We start from the raw sequence: 25,745 nt of genomic DNA on the forward strand, positions 1-25,745 counted from the left end.
CCCTGTGTCATCTGTTGCATGTGTCGTCCCCATGTATTCTGGTTTCCCCTGATCTCTTTCTGCTTACCTATGTCCCCCGGGTTTTTGCTGCAGCTGCGCTGCTCAAGTAATAGTCAGTCAACAATGCAACCCGGTGAAACTCTCCCAACAGTTCTTGTTGTGCGTCTAATCCAGAGTTTCCATACAAAGGAGGTGTGTGTGAGTGGCAGGATATGCAGAAGGGGTTCAGGAACTCGCTGATGTAATCCCGGTTGATCCTATCCTCTCTCTCCATACCGGGTCCTCCTGTGCCGTCTTCTTCCTTCCCATCAAACAATCTGGGGCGGGGGGGGGGGCAGACTGGCAATCACAGCTCCTCACTGCTCGCTGTTGCCTTTGTAATAGGACCCAAAGGTCTCTAGAGCGGGACCAGGCTCATCATTGGGGCTAATGACTGTACTGCAGCAGGGAGTGCAGTTTTTGGCCCCAATGACAAGCCTGATCCCGCCATGGAGACTTTTGGGCGCCATATCATTGCCATTAGTCAGTCTTTTATGATGACTTCTTGAAGGGAATCATGAGACCTGGACACTCCCTCACCCTCACATAGCTCCCTTGTTGGAAGAGGATATTGCTTCCCACACATTCACCTGCCCTCACATTCAGTCCTATTGTAGGTAGCATGACTGAGGTTTGGTGATGTAGTATTGTAGAAAGCGTGTTGGGGGAGCCTCCCTTTTTGTTGCTCTCTTTGTGAGGGATAAGTACCCCAGAGAGTTCGAGACATTTAGAGACTAGGCTAGTATGGAGAGGAGTAGAGTGAACAGTATCTTATTTTACTAATCTCCAAAGCTCACCTCAGCACCTGTGCTCTGAACACTATTCCCTTTTTTATCTTATCCCCCCGCTCTCCTATTCCTTCATCCTTGTGGCCCATACTCACGGGCTACAATTGTCGCCGCAACTACTCTCCAGTGTCTCCACCCCACTACCCTGCTCTAGGTTGTGAGCTTGCAAGGGCTCTCCCTTGTGTTTTCCTGTTCCTGTGCATTTTATCAAATCAACATCTATCAGTATTGGTGATGTTTTTCAAACTTTGCTTCCCATTATTGTATGTTTTTGCACTTTGTGCAGCTCTACAGAAGATGTGGGCGCTATAACAATAATAATTTACTTGGATGAGGAGTTATGTTGGCCTTTAAGTTAAAGCCATTCTGGTGGGTGGGAAGGTTGAGATGTGAGGTCTGTTTTTATGGTGGAAGTTTGGAGAAAAGGAAGAAGGGTAGGCAAAAAAATCCCTAATGTTGGACATTTAATTATTTTCAGTTAAAGAGAATCTGTATTGTTAAAATCGCACAAAAGTAAACATACCAGTGCGTAAGGGGACATCTCCTATTACCCTCTGTCACAATTTCGCTGCTCCTCGCCGCATTAAAAGTGGTTAAAAACAGTTTTAAAAAGTTTGTTTGTAAACAAACAAAATGGCCACCAAAACAGGAAGTAGGTTGATGTACAGTATGTCCACACATAGAAAATACATCCATACACAAGCAGGCTGTATACACCCTTCCTTTTGAATCTCAAGAGATCACTTGTGTGTTTCTTTCCCTCTGCAGTTCTCATGCACTGAAGTTTCAGGCTGCTCGTTTCTTCCTGCAAACAGCTTTGCCTTTGCCTGTAATTCCTCAGTATGCCAGCTCAGAGGATGATTTATCCAGCTTGTAAAAGATAAGAGAGAAGAGAGAAGCTGCCCTAATCTAAATAATACACAGGCAGTGTGCATAGAGGGGCCTGGAAGGGGGAGTTCATAGCAGAACCACAACACTGAAGAACTTGGCAGTCTTCCAGACACAGGCCGACAAGTCTGACAGGGGAAAGATACATTGATTTATTACAGAGACTGTGATAGCAGAAAGTGCTGCAGTAAGCCAGAACACATTAGAATAGCTTTTGGAACTTGTAGGATGATAAAAAACAGGATGCAATTTTTGTTACGGAGTCTCTTTAAGGTAGGCCTAAACTGTTACAGTAGATGTTTTAATAGACTAGACATTTGATTGTGAGTGAAAACCTATTAAAAACTTGAGAACTCCTGACCAGTGTTCAATTGATACGTGATTGATAATCAATGAGGAATGCAAAGTCTCTTCTTGATCCAGGGTGATAGTAAGCAGTGTGTGTTGTACAGTCACAAAGTTTGATATTGCATCAGTCAGACGGTACAAACCTAGCTGTGGCAACATTGTGATCAGTAGTCAATACGATTTCTGCTATATTCTGATAAATGTCGAGTGGTGCATGGCAGTGATCCAGAATACCAGTTCATGCCAAGGAGATAGTGATCATTCACCTGACTGAGCATGCATCTAATGGTGTATCCTTAGCGGTACACTTAAAGAACACACTTTAATGGGCTGTAGATAAGCATTTTTGGCTTGCCTACTTCAACATGGGTTAAAAAAAGAGAATCTTCACTGAAGTTTTTATGGCAGAGCTTTAAAGCCGCAGTTATTCCCAGCTGTCAGAGCTAAAATTCTTTTATGTGCAGCAATCGTTACCACGTTTTATGACCATTCTTGAATGCTTATTAGTTCCATTTTTGGCGTCTGATTTGAGTTAATTTAATCTCTTGGAAGGCGATGGGAGCCGCGCTTGATTATCATGCTTTTTCCAGGAAATGCTCCATTGGTAAGAAAATTGGTCTGGAGCTAGTGGAAGTCTCCAGGAGAAAGCAAAAAAAAAATGTAAGCTGCCGCAATTAAGCTATCTGCAAGCATTGTGTGCCTGACAATAACTGTGCGGGAAAGATGAATGAAAGTTGATAACCTGGCCCACAAGAGCGTTTCTTTCCACGCTGCCTTTTTCCAGTCTGATTTCCAGAAGTTTAGATATTTCCTTTTCTAATCTTCTCATTGCTGATGCTAAGAAAGAGAGTAAAATAGCATACGAAAAAGGCAAGCTAATAAAAGTAACCAATTCTATTATTCTGTTCTATTTAACGTTACAGCCCAAAAATAAGTTGACCTTTATAACGAACACCCCCCTTGCAGCCCAATTTTAACTTTAATGAAGAACTGTCACTAAAATCTTAAAAATTAAAACACATACAAATAAGAAGTACATTTCTCCTAGAGTAAAATGAGCCATAAATTACTTTTCTCCTATGTTGCTGTCACTTACAGTAAGTAGTAGAAATCTGACATTACCAACAGGTTTTGGACTAGTTAATCTCTCCATAGGGGATTCTCAGCATGGCCTTTATTCTGTATAAAGACACTACCTGATTGCCCGGCGTTGCCCGGGTATGTATTTGGCTGGTGTTGGCTCGGCCCACTTTTCTAACCCTAACACACAATGACTCAATGACCTAGTTTGTGAGCTTTGCATTGTTTGGCATCAATAATTTGCATTGAAATGAAACAAATCTGGCTGTGGCTCCACCCTCTTTTCTGAATTTGAACCCCAGTCACCCAATGACCAACTGTACCAGGTTTTAAGCTTGTGTCCTTAACAGTGCAAGAATGGCAGCAATTGAACTTTCCCCTTGAAAAGCAATAAATGAATTTGGATTGGCTTTTGTAGGCTCCACCCTCTTTTATGAATATTAATCCCAGTCACCCAGTGACCAACTGTGCAAAGTTTGAGAACCCTATCGTTAACAGTGTAAGAATGGCTGCAGTTTACAGTTTTCCCAGTGAAATTTGTATTTGTCTCCGCCCACTGATGACCCTGCATTGCCTGGGTATGTATTTGGCTGGTGTTGGCTTTGCCCACTTTTTCTAACAGTAACAGACAATTACTTAATTACTCAATGACCAAATTTGTGAGCTTTGCAGTCTTTGGCATCAATAATTTGCATTGAAATGAAACAAATCTGATGGGCTGTTTGTGTCTCCACCCCTTTTCTGAATGTGAACCCCAGTCACCCAATAAATAACTGTACCCAGTTTGGGGCTCGTGCCATTAACAGTGCAAGAATGGCAGTAATGAAATATTCCCCTTGAAAATCAATAGATGAATTTTTATTGGCTTTTGTAGGCTCCATCCACTTTTATGAATAATAGCTGATGAATCAGCATTGCCCGGGTATGTATTTGGCTGGTGTTAGCACCGAACACTTTTTCTAACCCTAACACACAAATACTCAATGACCAAGTTTGTGAGCTTTGGGGTCTTTGCCATCAATAATTTGTATATTCCCATAGAAATTAAACAAATCAGATTGGCTGTTTGTGGCTCTGCCCCTCTCCAGCATTTGAACCCCAGTCACCCAATGACCAACTGTAGCAGGTTTGAGGCATCTGTTATTAACAGAGCAAAAATGGAAACAATTCAAATATTTCCCTTGAAAATCAACAGGTGAATTTTGATTGGCTAATATAGGATCCACCCACTTCCCATAATATTAATCTCAGTCACCCAGTGACCATCTGGGCAAAGTTTGAGAACCCTGCCATTCACAGTGTAAGAATGGCTGCAGTCTATATTTTCCTTGTGAAATGTGGTTTTGACTCCGCCCACTTTTTGTAACCTTGACACACAGTCACTCAATGGCCAAGTTTGTGAGCTCTGGGGTCCTTGGCATCAATAATTTATAATTTACCAGTGAGATGAAACAAATCTGATTGGCTGTTTGTAGCTCCACCCCTTTTCTGAATTTGAACCCCAGTGACCCAATGACCAACTTTACCAGGTTTGAGGCTTGTGCCATTAACAGTGCAAGAATGGCAGCAATTTAAATATCCCCCTTGAAAATCAACAGGTGAATTTTGATTTTCTTTTTAGGCTCCACCCACTTTTCTGAATATTAATCCCAGTCACCAAGTTTTAAGCTTTTGGGTTTCTGCCATCAAAATTGTGTGAATGGAAGTAGTTTATCCAGTAAAGTAGTCTGATTGGCTGTTTGTGGCTCCACCCCTTTAGTGGATTTGAACCCCAGCCACTTCATGACCGACTGTAGCCGGTTTGAGGCTTCTGCCATTATTAGTTTAAGAGTGGCAGCAGTTTCAATTTTTCCCTTAAAAATCAATAGATGAATTTTTATTGCCTGTTGTAGGTTCCACCCACTTTCCTGAATATTAATCCCAGTCATCTATTGACCAACTGTGTCACGTTTGTGAACCCTGCCAATAACAGAATGGCTGAAAGCAATGTAACAAATCTGATTGGCTGTTTGTGGCTCCACCCCCTTTAGTGAATTTGGACCCCAGTCACCTATCAGGTAAGAGGCCTCTGCCATTAACAGTGTAAGAATGGTAGCAATGTAAATATTCCCCTTGAAAATCAATAGGTGAAATTTGATTGGCTGTTGGCTCCACCCACATTTCTGAATATTAATCCCAGTCACCCAGTGGCCCACTGTGTCAAGTTTGGGAACCCTGCCATTAATAGTGTAGGAATGGCTGCAGTTTAGATTTTCCCCTGGAAAAAAAATGTAGTTGTTTGCTCTGCCCTCTTTTTCTAACCTTGACATAGTCACTCAATGACCAAGTTTATGAGCTTTGGGCTTTTGGTATCAATAATTTGTATATTCCCATTGAAATTAAACAAATCTTATTGGCTGTTTGTGGCTCCGCCCCCTTTCTGAATTTGAGCCCCAGTCACCCAGTGACTAACAGTACCAGGTTTGAAGCATCTGCTATTAACAGTGTAAGAATGGCAGCAATGTAAATATTCCCTTTTTAAAATCAACAGGTGAATTTTAATTGGCTGTTGTAGGCTTCACCCACTCTCTTGAATATTCATCCCATTCACCCAGTGACCAACTGTGCAAAGTTTGAGAACCCTGCTAGTAACAGTGTAAGAATGGCTGCAGTTTATATTTTCCTAGTGAACTTTATTTCTGGCTCCACCCACTTTTTGTAACCTTGACACACAGTCACTCAATGACCAAGTTTGAGAGCTTTCAGTTTCCTGGCATTGAAAATGTGTGACTGGAAGCAGTTTATCCACCAAGAAAGTCTGATTGGCTGTTTGTGGCCCCGCCCCTTTAGTGAATTTGGACCCCAGTCACCCAACGACCGAGTGTAGCAAGTATCAAGCCTCTGCCCTTAACAGTGTAAGAATGGCAGCAGTTTTAATATTCCCCTTGAAAATCAATAGGTGACTTTTGATTAGCTTTTTTAGGCTCCACCCACTTTCCTGAATATTAATCTCATTCACCCAGTGACCAAGTGTGCCAAGTTTGAAAACCCTGCGATTAACAGTGTAAGAATGGCTGCTGCAGTTTACATTTTCCCATTTAAAATTAATGGCTGAAATTTGATTGGCTGTTTTATGCTCTGCCCACTTTTCCTGGATTTGTAACCTCGGTCACCAAGTGACCAACTGTGCCAAGTGTGGGGACTCTGGCTCAATTACTGTGAGAATGGCAGCCTTTTCCATTCACTTGAATGGGTGGAATCTGATTGGCTTTTTGTAGCTCAGCCCAGGTGTGCAGGGGGGACGCGAGACCCCCAGAACATATCATCCCAGGTAGTCAGGGATCTGTATACCAAATTGCGTACACACACACACACACACACACACACACACACACACACACACACACACACACACACACACACACACACACACACACACACACACACACACACACACACACACACACACACACACAATTTTGGCAGTTGGATGGAGCAACTGCCATTCACTAAGTGCTTTTAAAAATATAGAAAACCCTGAGAACCCCCCTATGAGAAGATGGGCTGGTCCAAAATCTGTCAGTAATGTCATATTTCTGCTACCTACTGTAAGTGACAGCAACATAGGAGAAAAGTACTCTATGGCTCATTTTACTCTGGGAGAAATTTACTTCTTATTTGTATGTGTTTCGAATTTTAAGCTTTTCACGACAGTTCCTCTTTAACCATCTTAGCGGTATGGACGAGCTCAGCTCGTCCATCACCGCCGATGGCTGCCGCTCAGGCCCTGCTGGGCCGATTTTGCTCAAATAAAGAGCAGCACACGCAGCCGGCACTTTGCCAGCCGCGTGTGCTGCCCGATCGCCGCCGCTCTGCGGCGATCCGCCGCGAGCAGCGGCGAAAGAGGGTCCCCCCAGCCGCCTGAGCCCTGCGCAGCCGGAACAAATAGTTCCGGCCAGCGCTAAGGGCTGGATCGGAGGCGGCTGACGTCCATGACGTCACTCCGCTCGTCGCCATGGCGACAGGAGAAGCCAAACACGGAAGGCTGCTCATTGTGGCCTTCCGTGTTACTTCTGGCTGCCGGAGGCGATCGGAAGAACGCCTCCGGAGCGCCATCTAGTGGGCTTTCATGCAGCCAACTTTCAGTTGGCTGCATGAAATAGTTTTTTTTAATTTAAAAAAAACCCTCCCGCAGCCGCCCTGGCGATCTTAATAGAACGCCAGGGTGGTTAAGGATAACTGAATTACCGTATTTTTCGGACTAGAAGACGCTCCGGACCATAAGACGCACCTAGATTTAAAACCCAAAAATCAGTGAAAAAATATAAAACTAGGAGCATCTATGGTGCAGGAGCATCTTGTGGAGCTCCCCCCACCCAAGCAGTCTTAGGAATTCTGTTATTCTTTTGACCCCCCAATAATTTCCTTCTCCCAGTTACAGTTGTTATACCCTCATTGAAGCTAGAACAGGAGGTTTGTGTTGCAATATAACTGCAATGTGGAGTACCCCATTGAAGAACAACACTCCAGTGGCCTGCACCTAGGACTACAACCTATGGAAATCGATCACAAGACCAAAAAGCTTGCAAAGACAGCATTTCAAAAACAGCCAGTGCACAGCTAGCACAAACAATCAGCATTCTTAACAGTACTCACATCCATTTTGTGTCCTTATAGTAATTATAGGTCTTCACCTGGCCATTCAATTGCAGCCACCAGGCAGGGTTATGAAGAGGTGGGCACCCCAGCTAGTGTCTGTTAACTTTTATCCAGGAGGAAGGTGCGTTTGGCAACAGCAGCAGGGGACCAAATAGAAGCCCCTCAGATCACGTATAGAGGCTTGGAGAGCCATTAGCGGCAGCCACGAGAGAGGTATTCAACTGTAGCCGTGGCACCGCTGTTCACCTCCGCCATGCAGCTCCGCCCTCCACTTCCTTGTACGTCCGGGCACGGGAGCCTGAGGATAGCGGCGAGGCTGAGAGTACTGTAGCAAGTTTTCATTGCATTCCGCGATGCCCGCTGCCTATCTACTGCTATAATGGTGATCGGAGGGAGACAGGAAGTTGGGCAGCTGATGTAATAGCAGAGCGCTGAGGCTGTTATCAAGATCTGTATCGGGCTTACCGTAATTGCCTGCCCGCTGCCTATCTGCTGCTACTGTATGTCGGGTGAAGTGAGAGAGAAAGCCGGGCGGCTCTTAGTAGCGTGCGAGCCGGCTCATAGCAGCGTGCGAGCCAGCTATGAGCCGCCCGGCTTCCTCTCTCACTTCACCCGACATAGCAACAGATAAACAGCGGGCAGGCAATTACGGTAAGCCCGATACAGATCTTGATAACAGCCTCAGCGCTCTGCTATTACATCAGCTGCCCAACTTCCTGTCTCCCTCCGATCACCAGTAGATAGGCAGCGGGCATCGCGGCATGCAATTAAAACTTGCTACAGTATTCTTAGCCTCGCCGCTATCCTCAGGCTCCTCCACATGCTGGTAAATTACCGCAGGGATTACTGGGGGAGGGTGGAAGAGACAGCTGCACTGGCCAAAATATGTAGCATTCGGACTATAAGACGCACTCACTTTTCACCCCCAAATTTGGGGGAGAAAAAGTGCGTCTTATAGTCCGAAAAATACGGTAATACATGTACTCCGGCATATAGTGTAATTACATTATAGTATTAATTTTGCAACCATACTAAACCTTTGCCCTGCAAAATATAAGAGATGGCCTATTGTTTACATATGCTTCACCCCTGCCCATAGTTTGAACATTTGCAGCGGTGTGAAAATTATTTGCTTCCTTTCCGATTTTCTGGTTTTTGCTGTAGTGCCTCTTGGTGATGTCGATCTTGGTGCCGATCAGTGGTGCAGTGTATGGCCAGCTTAAAACTCTAGAACTCTAGCAAACTACCATGAGTCACCCTCTCAAAATAAAGGCAGCTTGGAGTTGTGGCAAAATGGCTAGGAGTTGTCCCTTAACAAAATGACACACAAGTCCATACAATGCAACAGTGAGATTAGGAGCGGCACACCTTTCCGTACAAGATCGGGTGCTGAGCCCTGGATGCAAAGCCAACATCCAATAAATATAGTAAGGTCCAAGAGTGGGCTCGCACACCAGCTTCTCAGTAGAGCAAAAAGTGTAGTTTATTGATCCATCATATGTCAAACACAAAGCATGACAATTGTTTCGGGGCCACTACGGGTCCCCTTCATCAGGTAAGTGCAGACAGAACGGTTTTGTTTGCACTTATCTGATGAAGGGGACCCGTAGTGGCCCCGAAACAATTGTCATGCTTTGTGTTTGACATATGATGGATCAATAAACGACACTTTTTTTTCTACTGAGAAGCTGGTGTGCGAGCCCACTCTTGGACCTTACCACAAGTCCATACAAGATCAACATCTAAAGAAACAGATCTCTCTAATGCCAAGGGTGCCGTACAGCCTGTCATTTATCATTCTGCTGCTCTGGTATACCCTTTTTATACTCACCCATGGGTTTGATTCTGAAAGATTTTCAATTTAATTTTATCACCTTACTAATTCCATAGGCACGATGCACAAAATGCTGATAAATTTACTGTGCACAAGTAGTGCACAAACATTCTTACTAGTACTAAGGGCAGAGGAGCAGTGCTTGTTGCACTAATAGTGATATGAAAGTTACCCTGGTAATGCACGCATTGCAATAGTAACATGTGTTGCCATAGCAATGTGCCCTTTACCCAGTTAATGAGCAGTGCAAATACTGTAACGGGTGCAGCTTCCCTGCCTTTTGTAAATTTGCTGTGCTCTGCCTGCATCATGCCTGGTAACTGACTTAGCTCATGGTTTATCTCTCCTTGGGCCTGATGCATGAAAGGCCAGTAAATTTACCATGCACAGGGAATGCATGGCAATTATACAGGTAGTAACATCAGAGGATCAGCGCCATAACACTGTGCACACATTGCCGTGGTAATGCGTGTTACCATAGCAATGCACACATTACCACAGTTATGGCGATCCTCCCCTGCCGCCAGTACCGGTAAAATTGACTTGCATCATACCCCTCTATCGGTATGTGTTTATCTCATGCATAAGGTCTCTTTACAAGTAAGGTAAGATAATTAATAAGAAAAGCTCTATGAATCAACCCCCATGTTAATGACTGACTGAAGTAATACAGTGGTTGTAAAATGTTTCACAAGCGTGTGTCAGATGGCGACTACAGCAGGGGGAAGGTTAGTTTACTTGTGTGAGAATCTCTTGCTAAGCTCCACTCTACTCTCCATCATCCTGATACTTCCTGCTGCAAAGCCAGAACATGGGCTTTGGAGTGGGAAGTGTTGGGACAATGGAATGCAGTGCAAGAGGATGTTACACAGATAAATGTGCCCTCCCCGTTACTGCCCTGATCTCTAACCCAAGCAGGTACGGTTTCGCTTAGCATATAGAATTGCTATAGTAACGTTCACGTTATCCAGAAACATGCTATAGAATGTGTGCTTTGATAATTTGGTCCATTACAGTACAGAGATGTAAACACACCTATTCAGTTGTATGGACATACCTTTTACGTGCAGCTACGCGCATAGCGTGAGTACAGCCTCCTAACGAGATGCCTTAGTAGTTTTGTTCTTCAAGCAAACCAGAAGCTTTGTCGCAGATAAAGACAAGCTTTTCCACTCAGTGCCTACACAGAAAGAAAACCTCTTGGCCTGGCATTGAGCTTTATGATAGTTGAATAAGAAAAAGGATAGTTTCAATGTGTAAGAAGTTTGGTCTACATCAAGAACTTTAGTTTTGGCTAAAATGGGAAGGATTAGAAACTTGTGCTGAGTTTTTACGTCTCTCTGTGTCCTGATTGCATCCTCCTACATGTGATGCAGGTAATTCCCTGGTCTCTTAAGTAATCAGCTAAGGAAGTGAGAGAAAAATAAAAACCTGTCAATCTTAACCGTTAAAACGGACCTAAATTCAAAACTTACTCTCTGCTCTAAAAGATGAACAACAGCATAATAACATTTAAAGAAAAAAAGTCTTTGTTACAGCTGATACAAACCTGCAATAAATCTGTGGTGTGTCTACTTCCTGCTTTCAGGGAAGCAGACATATTGTTAAGATCCTGTTAACCAATTAGCTCTCTGCCGTGGCAGACAGCGGAGGGATCAAATTACAACTTGTGCTTAGTCGCAGATGAGGGGGAATCAGACAGGCTAACTCTTTAAAGACAATCTGTATTGTTAAAATCGCACAAAAGTAAACATACCAGTGCGTTAGGGGACATCTCCTATTCCCCTCTGTCACAATTCTGCCGCTCCCCGCCGCATTAAAAGTGGTCAAAAAGTTTATAAACAAACAAAATGGCCACCAAAACCGGAAGTAGGTTGATGTACAGTATGTCCACACATAGAAAATACATTCATACACAAGCAGGCTGTATACAGCCTTTCTTTTGAATCTCAAGAGATCATTTGTGTGTTTACCTTCTTCCCCCTGCAGCTCTCATCCACTGAAGACTGACAGGCTGATTGTTTCTTCCTGCAGACAGCTCTGCGGTGTCTGTAATTCCTCAGCATGTGACAGCCCAGCTCCTTTCACAGCCTAACAGAGGTCGATTTTATCAAGCTTGTAAAGCTCTCTTCTCTCACTGACGAGAGCAGAGAGGCTGCCTAATATAAATAACACACATGGGAGTGTGCATAGAGGGAGCCTGGAGGGGGGAGTGCATAACAGATCAACAACACTGAAGAGTTGGGAGCCTTCAGACACAGGGCGACAAATCCAACAGGGGAAAGATAAGTTGATTTATAACAGAGACGGTGATAGTAGAAAGTTCTGCAGTAAGCCAAAGCACATTAGAATAGGTTTAGGAACTTGTAGGATAGTAGAAACAAGGATGACATTTTTGTTAGAGTCTCTTTAAATACATACAGGGTGCACCTCTATGTGTTTTCATTCTGTCCTGTGCAAAAGTTCAGGTCCACTTTAATTTTTATTGCTGTTTATTATGCCTTTTTTTGTTCCAGAACTTACTGTCCTGCTAATGACTGAGGCAGAAATTGAGTAAATGATTGAACAAGGTCACTGACATGTATAGGAACCCAAAACAGAGAGATGAGGTTGAAAGTTTTTCCTGGTATATATACTCGTGGGGTCATTCTTTGTGTGTTCATAATATTTCTGAGCTCGGTACACTGTGTATGAGTGCTGTCTTTGCTCTTCAAACCTCTCTTAAGACGCAGCACAGACTAAGAGCTTTTGCTGTAGAATCTGACATAAACCACAAAACAGAAGAGCAAATGTTATTATAGCGCAGATTCTACCCCAGAGAAGCCTGCATCAAACATTACTGAGACCGCCTAGCTAAACCTTAGGACGGAAACCTGCTAGGAAGGAATGTACATTTCCTTGCGCCATATTTATTACATCTGTAAAGTGCCACAGCCTATGACTTTGCAGATAGACAATATTTGTTCCCTGGCAGATGTACAACAGTTCTACCTTTTTTGTACCTCTAATAATAATAATAAACACTGTACCTTATGGTGGTTGCAATAATATTTTTAATGCGCTGCTAAAGACCAGCTGTCTCTTGCTAGAAGTAATAATAAGAAAAATATGAAATCTGGTTTCCTGGCATAACATCGCCAATATAGTTATTCTATCTCCTGTTTTAAAGCTGAACTCCAGGCTTGCAGGTTACTCGCCTCAGCTGCCTATAGTTACATAGTTAGCCATGTTGAAAAAGTTCAACGTCACAAGACCTTTTCCTGACTGGATTGAGGTATCATCTTCCTACATCTAGCAGTCATAGCTGTGGATACATTTTAAAAGGAAACTTCAGTCACATAAAAAAATTGCCACTTTTACTTACCTGGGGCTTTTACCGCCCCCTGCAGTCTTCCCATGCCTGCGCTGGTATTCTAGTATCCTCCGGTCCCCTGCCGCGGCTCAGTTTTGATTTCGCCGACGGAGCCTATCGCCAGCCCTGGCCACACGTCCTCGTTCACTCCCCCATCACTAGGAGCGTCCTGCACATGTGCAGTACAAGAAAATCTCTACTGCGCCTGCGTGGGATGCTCCCGGTGATGTAAGCGTAAACGAGGCCGCACGTGGCCCAGCTGTGCAGGCGCAGTGGCCAGCAACAGGCTCAGTGGGAGATATTGATACTGAGCCGTGCGAAGGACCGGAGGATCCTAGAGTAGCGGCACAGGGCGACTGCAGGGGGCTGGTAGAAGCCCCAGGTAAGTAAATCTGGCTTTTTTTAATGTAACTTAAGTATCCCTTTAAAGACAACAAAGCATCTAAACGCTATTTAAATACAAGTATAGAATTCACCAACTGCTTCCCAGTTGCAAGCAATTTCTCATTTTAACCACTTACGGACCATTTCCACTAGCGTGGAAATCTGCCGAATCCACAGACTTTCCCCGCTGGCAAATCGCGTTGAGAAACTGCCATAGGGAATAATGGTCCCGCCGGCCGAATCGCTATGGCATTGCTGTCCGTTTCATGCAAGTGGCAGCAAATCCCATAGCCATGAATGGCACGGCTTCTGGGATTCGACTGCGTACTCGCAAAAGAGGAAGTGCCGCCGCACATCTCGTAGGACACGCGGTGGGTAGTGGAAACTGTGAAGAGTCCCTTTCTACACAGTTGGTAAAATCCTTTTCCCTCCATGTATAGATCATGTCCTTTGTAAAGACCTAGGGCTAAAAAAATAATTTTCCAAATTTTTCAGATCACCTCTGATTTGTCTCTCCATCCCCCCCCCCCTCCCCCTCTTTCTTGAAAAGTGATACCATCCAACCCCGTGATTAATTAGTTTGCCCTTCCTTGTACCGGTTCTAAATGGTCACAGTCTTCTCTATTGTATGTGAACTACCATCTTGTGATTTTAGTTCCAATTTTGTGCATCCAGAATTTTATCTGCTTTAGCTGCTGCCTGGGATTGAATATGGTTGCTTAACTTTTTATCAATCAGTATTTCCTTCACAAAGTCTGATGTTTCCAGCTATATTCCATTATTATATTTGGTGCTCTGCCATTGTAAGATGTATGACCTTATTTTCATCCATAAATTAAATGTAATCTGCCATGTGCCTGCTCTTTTACATTTATGCTGTCAAGACGAGACACTGTTGTAATCCATCACTATCCTGTTAAAATGTTTATCATTTAAAGAGGAACTGTAATGTCAAAACGTCCCCTGGGGGGTACTCACCTCGGGTGGAGGAAGCCTCCGGATCCTAATGAGGCTTCCCACGCCGTCCTCCGTCCCTCAGGGGTCTCGCTGCAGCCCTCCGTGCAGCGGTGACGTCAATATTTACCTTCCCGGCTCCTGCGCAGGCACTCTTACGGCTGTCGGCTCCGAAGTAGGCGGAAATACCCGATCGCCGTTGGGTCTGCTCTACTGCGCAGGCGCAAGTTTCCGGCGCCTGCGCAGTAGAGCGGACCCGATGGAGATCGGGTATTTCCGTCTATTTCCGAGCCGAAAGCAGCCACAGCGCCCCCGCTGGAGCCAGCAAAGGTAAATACTGAATCTACAGTCGGGTCTGTCGCCGACTGTTCGGAGGGCTGCAGCAAGACCCCCGTGGGACAGAGGACGGCGTGGGAAGCCTCATTAGGATCCGGAGGCTTCCCCCACCCGAGGCGAGTACCCCCCAGGGGAGGTTTTTGATGTTACAGAGTCTCTTTAAGGTGGCAACATTACTCTGTATTTCATCCATTAGATAAGTAATACATTGAAAAGGATTTGAGCCAGTACTGATTCCTAGTAGGTATTAAAAATCTGACAGATCTGACATATTTTGGACTAGTCCTAGTCCATCTCATCAAGGGATATTCTCATTACCATTATTCTTTATAAAAACACTCACTTGAAAGGATCTAAACAAAGATGCCTGCCGGCTTCCCCACGTTTCTGCACACTAATTTGGCATTTAGACTGATAATCCCCTATGAGGAGATTCAAATTCGTACAGAGTCGCACAACATGCGGGATTGTGAGGTGCAGGACCGGTATAACAGTCAGAACTTCAAAGGTCTGCACACTGCATTAGTTCAGACAAGGCTGTGTATTTTCTCATCAAGTGCCAGATGTCCATTCAGCTAAGCCAACGTGATGTTTCGGGACCCACTGTGGCCCCAAAACATCACATTGGTTTAGCTGAATGGACATCTGGCACTCAATGACAAAATAGACAGCTTTGTCTGAACTAATGAAATGTGCGCACCTTTGAAATTCTGCCTATGAGAAGATGGACTATTCCAAAACCAGTCAGGTTTTTACTATCGACTGTAAGTGAGAGAGACATAGGAAAAAGGTAATTTATAGTGCGTTCCATTCTGGGGGGGGGGGGGGAAAACTTCATTTTATATGTATTTTTTTTCTTTTCTTTTTTTTTTTGCATTCGTTGATCTTTAGTGTGAGGTCCTACATTCATGCTGAATATTTATAGGAATTATTTGTGTGTCGTCATTTTTGTATTTTTTATAATGTTTTCAGGGTGACCTAAAGGGGGTGGTTGAACTTCTCAAGAATGGAGCCAACCCAAATGTGAAGGACAATGCTGGATGGACACCTTTGGTAAGTGTATTTGCTTTAGGAATGTTATTGTGGTATTTTGCCTAAAGCGGCTCTCCAAAAATTTTACTTAAAGGCTAAAATGAGGTTATTTTTTTCATCTTTCCCTCTCAGAACCAAAGTGTACATAAACGGTAGTGTAGTAAACAGAGGGATAAAATCTCTAAATACCTCTCCTGCCGATGACCTTCTTAGCCACACTCTGCACATACATAATTCAGCTTTCAACACATGGACAATGGTCTCAATTCACTAAGATCATTTTGGCGATAATAAGGCAAGAGTAAACTTGCCACCACACAGTGAGAGAGTTATCTTATTCATTCCTCAAATAACTCCAGTGTAAATAATGTAATAAAAAAGTGCTTCATTTTTACAATAATTATAAATGATTTGGTCAGTGTTTGCCCATTGTAAAATCTTTTAAATCCCTGATTTACATTCTGACATTTATTACATGGTGACATTTTTACTGTGGGCAGGTGATGTAGCTGCTGCATGCTTTTTTGGCAGTTGGAAACAGCTGTAAACAGCTATTTCCCACAATGCAACAAGGGTCACAGACAGGAAACTGCCAAGAGTACATACTCAGAATTTCTTTGTGGGAGGGGTTTCACCACAATATCAGCCATACAGCGCCCCCTGATGGTCTTTTTGTGAAAAGGAATAGATTTCTCATGTAAAAGGGGGTATCCGCTACTGATTGGGATAAAGTTCAATTCTTGGTCGGAGTTTCTCTTTAAGTTAGCTCCTCTGTAGTTAAAGCGGACCCAAACCAAACATTTTTGTTTAATTAAAACTATTTAGTTGCCTCACTCTGACACATACAAAGATAAATAAACACTCCTTCAAGCCTATGAGCATACTTTTCACCCTTCTCTTTTCATAACTAGGGTTATACAGGTGGCAGCCATTAGCAATTCCTCCTTTGCCGGACACCACCTACTCCACCAGTTTGCCGGATTCTGTCCCGGCAATATGAAAGGGAGGGGTTCCTGCAATAAATGTCAAATATTTTATATTTGTCATCATGCAGCTGAAAAGAGGCTGCTATTTATTATTATAATTTAGAAAATAGATTTTATTTCTGAAATCTTTTTAATTTGGGTCCACTTTAAGTTATATGGCATATGCACACCATATAAGGCAGCATGGAGGAAAGCATGCTGGCCTCAGCTACCATGGCAGGCTGTCCCTCTCAGGGCGAGGTCTCCTCATTTAAAGCAGCAGATGGGGTAAGCTAGATGCTGTAATGGCATAGAAAGCTTCCATTAGTCCAGTGGAGCAAGCATACTATGCATACGAGCAAGTCTTTTTTTAACTTTTTTAAGAAGCCTTCAATTGTTTTCTCTTTCAGGAGACGTCTAAGCCACTGAAAAAAACATATAGAACTTGTGGTGTCTGTAAAAAGACGTTATCTTCATCATATGATAAACCTCTTAGCCATGGTTGCACTGCCACTATTGTTAGGCCCTGTTTCTACTAGGCCCAAATTCTGAATCTGCAGAGTTTCCCCTCAGGCGAGTCGCACAGGGAAATGCTGCCTATGTGGACGATGACTTGCTGTCCAGATCACATGCAGTTTCTAATCTGGACCACATGCTGCATATTTCTGCAGCACCCACCAAAATCCCTAGCCGTTGCACGGCTAAGCGAACTGCATGCGTACTCACATCACTTCACGTGCTGGCGTGCATCCATGCTGACTAGTGGAAACTGACCCTTAATGAAGAAAACCCAGCTAGTCCAAACATCGCTATGCTGAGATTTGTAGCTCATTTTATTGGCTCTAGATGTTTTTGGCAGGGCTGTGGAGTCGGTACAAAAATACTCAGACTCCTCAGTTTATAAAACCACCGATTCCTGACACACCATTGCATTCTATGGGATCTAGAGGTGTGTGTGTGTATAGCTTTCATGGGACAATTTGCAAATTCAACAGTGATGCATTGTGGGAGACCTCATATGCTCACTCCAAACTCAATAATTGCAAATACCGCCTGTCTTAAGGCAAATTTCTGTTTTGCATAAGAATTCACAGTGATGCAGACTGGATCATTTGCTTTATCATAGCTATCTTAATTCCCAGTAAATTAGTTCATATAATAGGTTTGTCTTGCCTGATGTTTGCATATGCACCTCCAGTTTATGATGAATGAACATAACTAGCTCAGACTTAGGCCCAGTGCACACCGAGCGGTTTTTGGAGCGATCCGCCGGCCGCATCCGCCTGGAAAAATGCTTGGCTAATGTATTGCAATGGGATGGTGTACACCGGCGGTTTGAGGTTTTTGCCAAGCCGCAAACGCGCCTCCTGCTGCGCGTTTGCGGTTTGCTAAAAAACCTCAAACCGGCGGTGTGCACCACACATTGAAATACAATAGCCAAGCGTTTTCACTGACTGATGCGGCTGGTGGATCGCATACAAAATCCGCTTGGTGTGCACCCGGCCAAATATCTGCTCTCTGCTCCCAAAACCGCTAGCGTTTTGACGATCTGCTAGCGGTTTTGGTGTGCACTGGGCCTTACAAAGGTTTATCACCTCTTGAGCCGACTGAGATTGTTTACTAGGTTCCTCTTTATTACTTCTACCATACAGTTTGTTTAGGTAATACTTGTGTAGTATCTGAATTTATGCTCATTTGGCTAGTTACTTTAAAAGATCTGGTTTCATATACTCGTTAGGACTAACTTGAACGAGGGCGGCTGCCTTGGCTGAGAATAGTGTGTGTACAGGGGTTCCCCAAGCCTGGTTTTAATGATCCGTAATGCCAGGTCAAACCCAAGCACATTGTTTGTTTTTTAGAAACATGCATCACACGACTATAGTGTCTTGTTTTGCCTAAGCAAATAGGGTTTTTAAACCCTCTAACTTCGCTCACCATTCAAAGATGGGAATAAACAAAATTGCTGCAAAACATGTATATTCAACTCAAAGGAATAGTTTTAGTCCTACAATCCTGTTACAATATTATCAAAGCCTGCAGAATCATAGTTGAGTAATTAGAAGTATGCATCAACACGTTACCAAGCTGTTGTAGACATCACCCAGGGAGAATCGGGGGACCTCCGCGACCTCGAAGGGGAAACAACTGGAACCTACACGAACAGCACGTCTGCTGATCATCTGGAAAGATCCCAAAGTCAAAGTGTTTTCCCCCTGCCTTTAACAGACAGAATCGTCATAACCGTGTAAGCGCATAAGTGGCTAATCAGAACATGTTTGTATTCCACACAAGCGCAGAAAGAACACATGCTGCTGCTGCTGCCTCAGCGCGTGATCACAACATGATCCTATTCTGCGCAAGCGCAGAAAGACCACATGTTGCTACTTTAGCGCGTGATCACAACATGCTCTCACTGCGCGCAAGCACAGAAAGACCACATGTTTCCAATCCAGCGCGTAAACAGAACATGTTTTTCTTCTACCCAAGGACAAGAAGAACATGTGGCTTTGTGGACAAGGAATGTGAGCAAATGTAACTTATTGCACAGCAATTCATTGTTCTTACTCTGCACAAGGGCAGAAAATACAGCAACAATTACAACAACTTCTCCAGTTGCTGTGATGAACCAAATTAACCCATCCAGTACTAGACAGAGAATAATACACATTTAACATATATACGTGAACAGTAATCCCATACAGTAAAGGAAAGGATATCCATACATAAAGACAGGCATGTCACAAACGTATCACATGTCTGTACAGTAAAATCAACATATCTAGAAACCTTTCCCTTTTTAATACTACTGTTTATGTATTCTGGAGGTTTGGGGGGAAATCAGCCCTCAAGGAACATGCTATAATAACTGGAAATTAGCAGAACCAGTCATGCTTAAATCTTCTTCTGCGCTCGCCAAAGACTGAGGGGAGCATAATATCCGCTAGCAAAGTTTTGTACAGTTAGTGCTAAATCATGGCATTTTTCTATCATATCCATACCCTGGCAGAATTTGGGAAATACTTTTTTTTTAGAAAATATAATTGACTTTGACCAAAATGTTCTCTCATTTATAGTTAGTGGTTTGGCGACGCCAAATATTATCTCACACTTAAAAAGGTCTGAATCTCAACATTTCTTCTTTGCTCTAAAAGATTTCTTACAGCCTTAAAGAGACACTGAAGCGAAAAAAAATGATGATATTATGATTTGTATGTGTAGTACAGCTAAGAAATAAAACATTAAGATCAGATACATCAGTCTAATTGTTTCCAGTACAGGAAGAGTTGAGAAACTCCAGTTGTTATCTCTATGCAAACAAGCCATTAAGCTCTCCGACTAAGTTAGTCGTGGAGAGGGCTGTTATCTGACTTTTATTATCTCAACTGTAAGTGAACTGTTTACTTTTTCTCTGCTAGAGGAGAGGTCATTACTTCACAGACTGCTCTGAAAGAATCATTTTGAATGCTGAGTGTTGTGTAATCTGCACATATTATAGAATAATGCAATGTTAGAAAAAACACTATATACCTGAAAATAAAAGTATGAGAATATTTTCTTTGCTGCTAATCTTCTAGTAATTATTCATAGTACACAACCAATTCATTATATCATATTTTTTTTTTCGCTTCAGTGTCTCTTTAAACCTACACCACAAAACAAAATTGTAGTGGAATAGCATTCAAACAGTTAAACACAGCACTTTTTTCTTCAGTGGAATGCTCCTTCAGCTTGCGATCCGCATCTGAAGAGGAGATAACATTATCTTTTGTTCACATTCCTTGCCAGCTACATTTCCAGCTGTGCTAAAAATGAGCTCTCTCTGCTTCTAGTATGCACACAGTTGAGAAATAATCACTAGAGGATTTTAATATACTGTAAAATTACAGCAACTATGAATAAAATGCAATGGCAGCTTTCAGAGCAGATAAATTGTACTTTGGGAACTTGTAATTTATAAACAGACACTACTACTTTGCACAAAAGCAAATGTGATAACTGAGTAATAAAATGTAGGAAACACATATTTATTGAATGTTATGTCAGAGTTTTATTCCACTTAAGGTATTCAACTCGCCTTGATAAAAGGTTCACCTACCCTTGACGTTTTGGTCAAGGGTAGGTAATACCAGTTGATATAATACATAATGTCGGGTCACAGAATGAGTGAAGATGATTCTAGGTAAGAATCCACTTCTGATCATTTTGTATTGTTTGTTGATCTGGAGTAATTATGGTTCATGTTGACAAGCTCCGAGTCTATCAGGTCCCATGAGTCCTCCCAATCCCCTCCATCATTCCGATACACCCCTTCAAAGATTGCCGACTGCACATGCACGTTCCCAGGTGTGTGACTCTTCGATCACACTCCCATGGGCAAGAGCATTCTGTGCATGGGTAGAAAGCTTCTGGCTACGGGAGTGTGATCGGGGAGGCGCGTAGCTGAGGCCTTGCCTGCAACTACGGGGTCTTTCGGATGGCACAGCGGCACACTGATGGACATAAGAGGGACCTGATAGACTGAAAGGGGCTGAAGGAAGGCCCAGGTAAGTGCAACTTTTTTCCCCGCCTTGTGTATCATTCAAGTACATTTCGTACAACTTTCGTTTTTTTTTCTTTTCTTTCTGGGGGTTGAAAAAGTTATTTGGTGATAAACTCGAGAAAAGTATTGAATCGGGGCCCATTAATAGCGTTGTACTAGTCGACTCTCTTTTTTTTTAACTCACTAATTGCTGTTTTTTTTTTTTCTCCTGTGATTTCTGTCTATTGCAGCATGAAGCATGCAATCATGGTCACTCACACGTGGTGGAATTACTGCTCCAGCATCAAGCTCTGGTGAATACTACAGGGTACCAGAATGACACACCTTTACATGATGCTGCAAAAAATGGCCATGTAGCCATCGTCCGTCTACTGCTCAAACATGGAGCATTCCCAGATGCAGTGTAAGTATCAGAGGGGCAAACTGAAATCTCACATTCTGCTTACCATCATTTCATCTGCATGGTGGAAAGGTTAAAGAAGAACCCCGGCATGTGCTAAATAAAAGTAATCTTGTAATTATATTGGTAATCATAATTGCTCTTTCAATATAGGATTTCCCTTAAATATAATTTGCTGTGAAATGTTGCTGAAAACAGTATTTTTGCTACCAGTGCACTGTCGTTCACGGAGTGAATGAATGCCAACCAGGCTTCAGGTCCTATAGAGCTTTCCTGTTCTTCCCACGGTCCCCTCATTCCAGCACTGTTACCCCAGTTAACAGTATTTGTCCGATCGCCCAAATATTGCTCTGTGCCGCTGCAGGAGGTTTAGAAAGTCTTGGGGACCCGAGTGCTCCCGAAGACGGGCGGCTCCATACTGCACGAGTGCGTTCTCTCGTACGCTCACCCATGCACAGTATGGAGAAACGTCTTAAAGAGCTCTCTAGCTCCCCAAGAATTCCAAAGCCTCCCGCCGCAGATTGGAACGAGGTAACAGTGCTGGAACGAAGGGGCAGTGAGAGAAACAGGAAGGCTCTATAGGACCAGAGCCTTCTCTCTACATGGGTAAATATCTGTTTTGTTTTGAGTTGACATTCGCTTTAAATTGACTTTTAGAAGCTTGTTTCACACCCCCCACCCCCACGGAAAATAATAAGCGGCTTCAGTTATGCATTGTATTGTGTGCAACTTCACCTCCAAGCGATGTAGATATTCGTCTATGCAACTTAATGAAAAGTGAATGGGCAAACAAAAATTGCTCTGGTGCTGAAGTGGTTAAATATTGCATTATTGCCCTTGAATCTGTGATCCAAAGATTTCTCTGCTTATCGTTTCACCCATTCAGACAGGTGAGTCTTGTGCAGGTTTTAATTGTTTACACCTTTAAAAAACTTATGTTTTTAGTTGAACACCTCCTTAGGCCTCTTGCACACTACAAGCAATTCAGATTCCGCTTTTTAATCTGTTTTTATATCCAATTCAGATTCAGATTTGCAGTTTGCTCCTTGCACACTGCAAATCTGAATCTGAATCGGAGGTAAAAACTGATTAAAAAGCGGAATCGGAATCTGAATTGCTTGCAGTGTGCAAGAGGCCTAAAAGGTCTTAAAAGGTGTAAATCAGTAATGTGTTTCTCATTGATTTTAATCAGTTCATGCCATGGGCTGAAGGAAACAAAATGTGCGCACGTGTGGAGGCGTGCTCTGGCAGCACTAGTGCATGGGGAATTGTAAAAACAGCCTTTTTGCATTAAAAGTGCATAAATACTAGGTTTCATCTCGCTAATATTATAAATGTGAAAGTTTGTATGTTTGTTACTTAATCACACAACAATGACTGAATGGATTTGAATGAAATTTGGCACACACATAGTACTTTACCTGGAATAAAGTATAGGATACTTTTTATCCCCATAACCAAAAAGTGGGCGGAGACAAATACAAATTTCACTGGGAAAATGTAGCACCAAATGTATTATAGCGCTTTATTCCGTAAGTCAGGCAGCAGTGACAGACCGCTGTTTCGGGGTATTCCCCTTCCTCAAACTGCAAAATGCCAAAATTTTGCAGTTTGAGGAAGGGGAATACCCCGAAACAGCGGTCTGTCACTGCTGCCTGACTTATGGAATAAAGAGCTATAATACATTTGGTGGTGCCGGCCCTTTTGGTGTTTATCGACGTGTGCTCCCCAGGAGACACTGGGGTTTTGGGCATTGGCACACAATTTTTCTTATTTTTGCTGGTGCTCCTCTCCATCTGTTTGTCGTACTGGGAAAATGTAAACTGCAGCCATTCTTACACTGTTCATGGTAGGGTTCTCAAACTTTTTACAGTTGGTCACTGGATGACTAGGATTAATATTAAGAAAAGTGGGTGGAGCCTACAAAAGCCAATCAAAATTCACCTATTGATTTTCAAGGGAAAAATGTAATTGGTGCCATTCTTGCACTATTAATGGCACAAACCTGATACAGTTGGTTATTAGGTGACTGGGGTTCACATTCAGAAAAGGGGGTGGAGCCACAGCCAATCAGATTTGTTTAATTTCGATGCAAATTATTGATGCCAAAGCTCACAAACCAGGTAATTGAGTAATTGTGTGTTAGGTTTAGAAAAAGTGGGCGGAGCCAACACCACCCAAATACATACATAGGCAACGCCAGGCCATCAGCTAGTTAATATCCATATCGCAGTGAGTTGTTAAGATTTTGCCAGTGCCTTGGACGTCCTGTTCTTCCTGTTGTTCTAGTTCTAAGACTCGTGTTTATAAAAGAGCTATCAAGTTTTCTCAAAAGTTGCATTATACAGAGGCTTTTCTCAGGTCGATCATTTTGATCCAATCTGCCAATGACCATTTCACTCCCGGAAGTTCAGCTGATACTCTTCTGATCAATTTTGGACAGTTTATTGATCAAAAAGCATGATCAGGTGCACCAGGGAAGCTAGTAGGGGAACGAGCGGGTGGGCAATGACTATAGCTTTTCTTTGCACCATACAAAGCCAGTAAAGGCAGCAGTCTAAATGACTCCGAGCAAGACATCTGTGGCTACTATGGACCTGTGTATGGCTAGCATAATACATTACTGCAGTTTGTGAAGAAAATGTAGTTGTGCAGTAAGGATCAAAGTTTCCAGTGTTGTATATCTGCAATCAGCACCGTTGGAGTGCTTGACAGAGTGGAAGATTGTCTGCTCTGTTATTGGTTACTCTCTGCATCCTGTAATGAACATTTGTTTATATCACATGATACAGTATAACCAATGACAGGATGTGAATATTCCCTTCACTTTCATTATAAGAACTGAACTAAAAAACTATGCTATAAGAAATAGGGCCAGATTTCAGGAAAGGCCACATAGGCCCGGGTTTTGGATAGCTACCGCCCAAGAGGGCAATGGACATGAAAGGGGTATTGTTGCATATGAAAAAGGAGGCTGGAAATGAGGAGCAATGCATGGGAAGAGGGTAGCTGCTGTACATGGATATTGCACATGGAAGAGGGGGCTGCACACGGAATGGGAGGCTGTCTGATTCTCATGGACGGGGAGCCACAAAGAAGTTTGCCAAGGGGAGAAATAGTGTAATCCAGCATCAGCTAGGGCTGGGACCCACTAAGTGCACTTTGGTAATGCTTGCCAATCAACGGTAGTCAGCTAAATGCTTTGCCAGTGGATCTCGATGGGGGTGGTCCCACTTGCAGCAGTTTGGTAGTGATCCTGGAACAATCTCATCAGTGGTTACAGAAGCCAAATTGCAATCGCTCCTGGAAATCGCAGCACTTCCGCAATTTTGCGAAAGTGCAAAGCACCTAGGGGCCCCAGCCTTAAAGAACACTTACTTGAGTGGGAAAGCAGTGAGTCCTTTACCACAAAGCAGAAGGTGCCATTTTAGAAATAGCATGACCAATAGCCAGCACCAGCTTGCGCCCTGTAGCTCTGCATCCTTGCATGCATACCAGCGTATTTTGCTTATTACGCTGTGCTGCATGGTGCTGGAGACGGTCAGAGTGTCAGACTTAGTCTGACACTTTGCTCAACATAAGGTAACACTGTACTGACCTGCTGCTTGCCTGCAGGCTAGCAAAATGTTTGGCTGTCATGCGAGGGAAGGCACCGAGCCAATGGAGTGGTGCACGTTTCATGCCACGGGAGGAGTGGGGAGAAGGAAGCTGTGGGCCAGTTATCAGCTGAATCAATATGCCGAGGTAACGGGGGTCGCTGTACACATACAAGACTCTTGGTAAAGGCGGTCATTATCGGCCAAGTTTCATCTAGCGTGTGTACAAAGCTTTACCCTTAGAGAATCTGTGTCAGTCATGATCAATACATGCAGCTTGAAAATGCACCAATCAACTCCCACCCAGGATTAAACTGATTGGTCCATGTTCAAGCTGTATATATGTGCATAAAAAAATTGATAAACGCAGAAATGTTTGCATCTCATTAATCATCCCTAGTCATGACACAGGTTTGATTGAAGTGAATTGTTGAAAAGTCAAAAGATGAGATTATTGTTTATTGATCTTCTAAATTCCAAGGCTACCCACTCCTATGTAGTTTAAGACACAGAACATTTAGGCCCCGTTCAACACGCGGATGGCCATGCGTGCGGAATGCAACGCATGCTC

At 43.3% G+C, this 25,745-nt stretch overlaps 1 protein-coding gene across 1 annotated transcript in view; it reads left to right on the forward strand.

Moving 5' to 3' along the window:
- BARD1 (BRCA1 associated RING domain 1) overlaps positions 1-25,745 on the forward strand; it is a 133,058-nt gene that overhangs the window by 55,599 nt on the left and 51,714 nt on the right. The window contains exons 5-6 of the mRNA XM_068246982.1: positions 15,614-15,694; positions 21,409-21,581. Of these exons, the coding sequence (XP_068103083.1) occupies positions 15,614-15,694; positions 21,409-21,581 (254 nt within the window). The remainder of the gene's footprint in view (positions 1-15,613; positions 15,695-21,408; positions 21,582-25,745) is intronic.

This window comes from Hyperolius riggenbachi, chromosome 7 (genome assembly GCF_040937935.1).
Source record: "Hyperolius riggenbachi isolate aHypRig1 chromosome 7, aHypRig1.pri, whole genome shotgun sequence".
NCBI lineage: Eukaryota > Metazoa > Chordata > Amphibia > Anura > Hyperoliidae > Hyperolius > Hyperolius riggenbachi.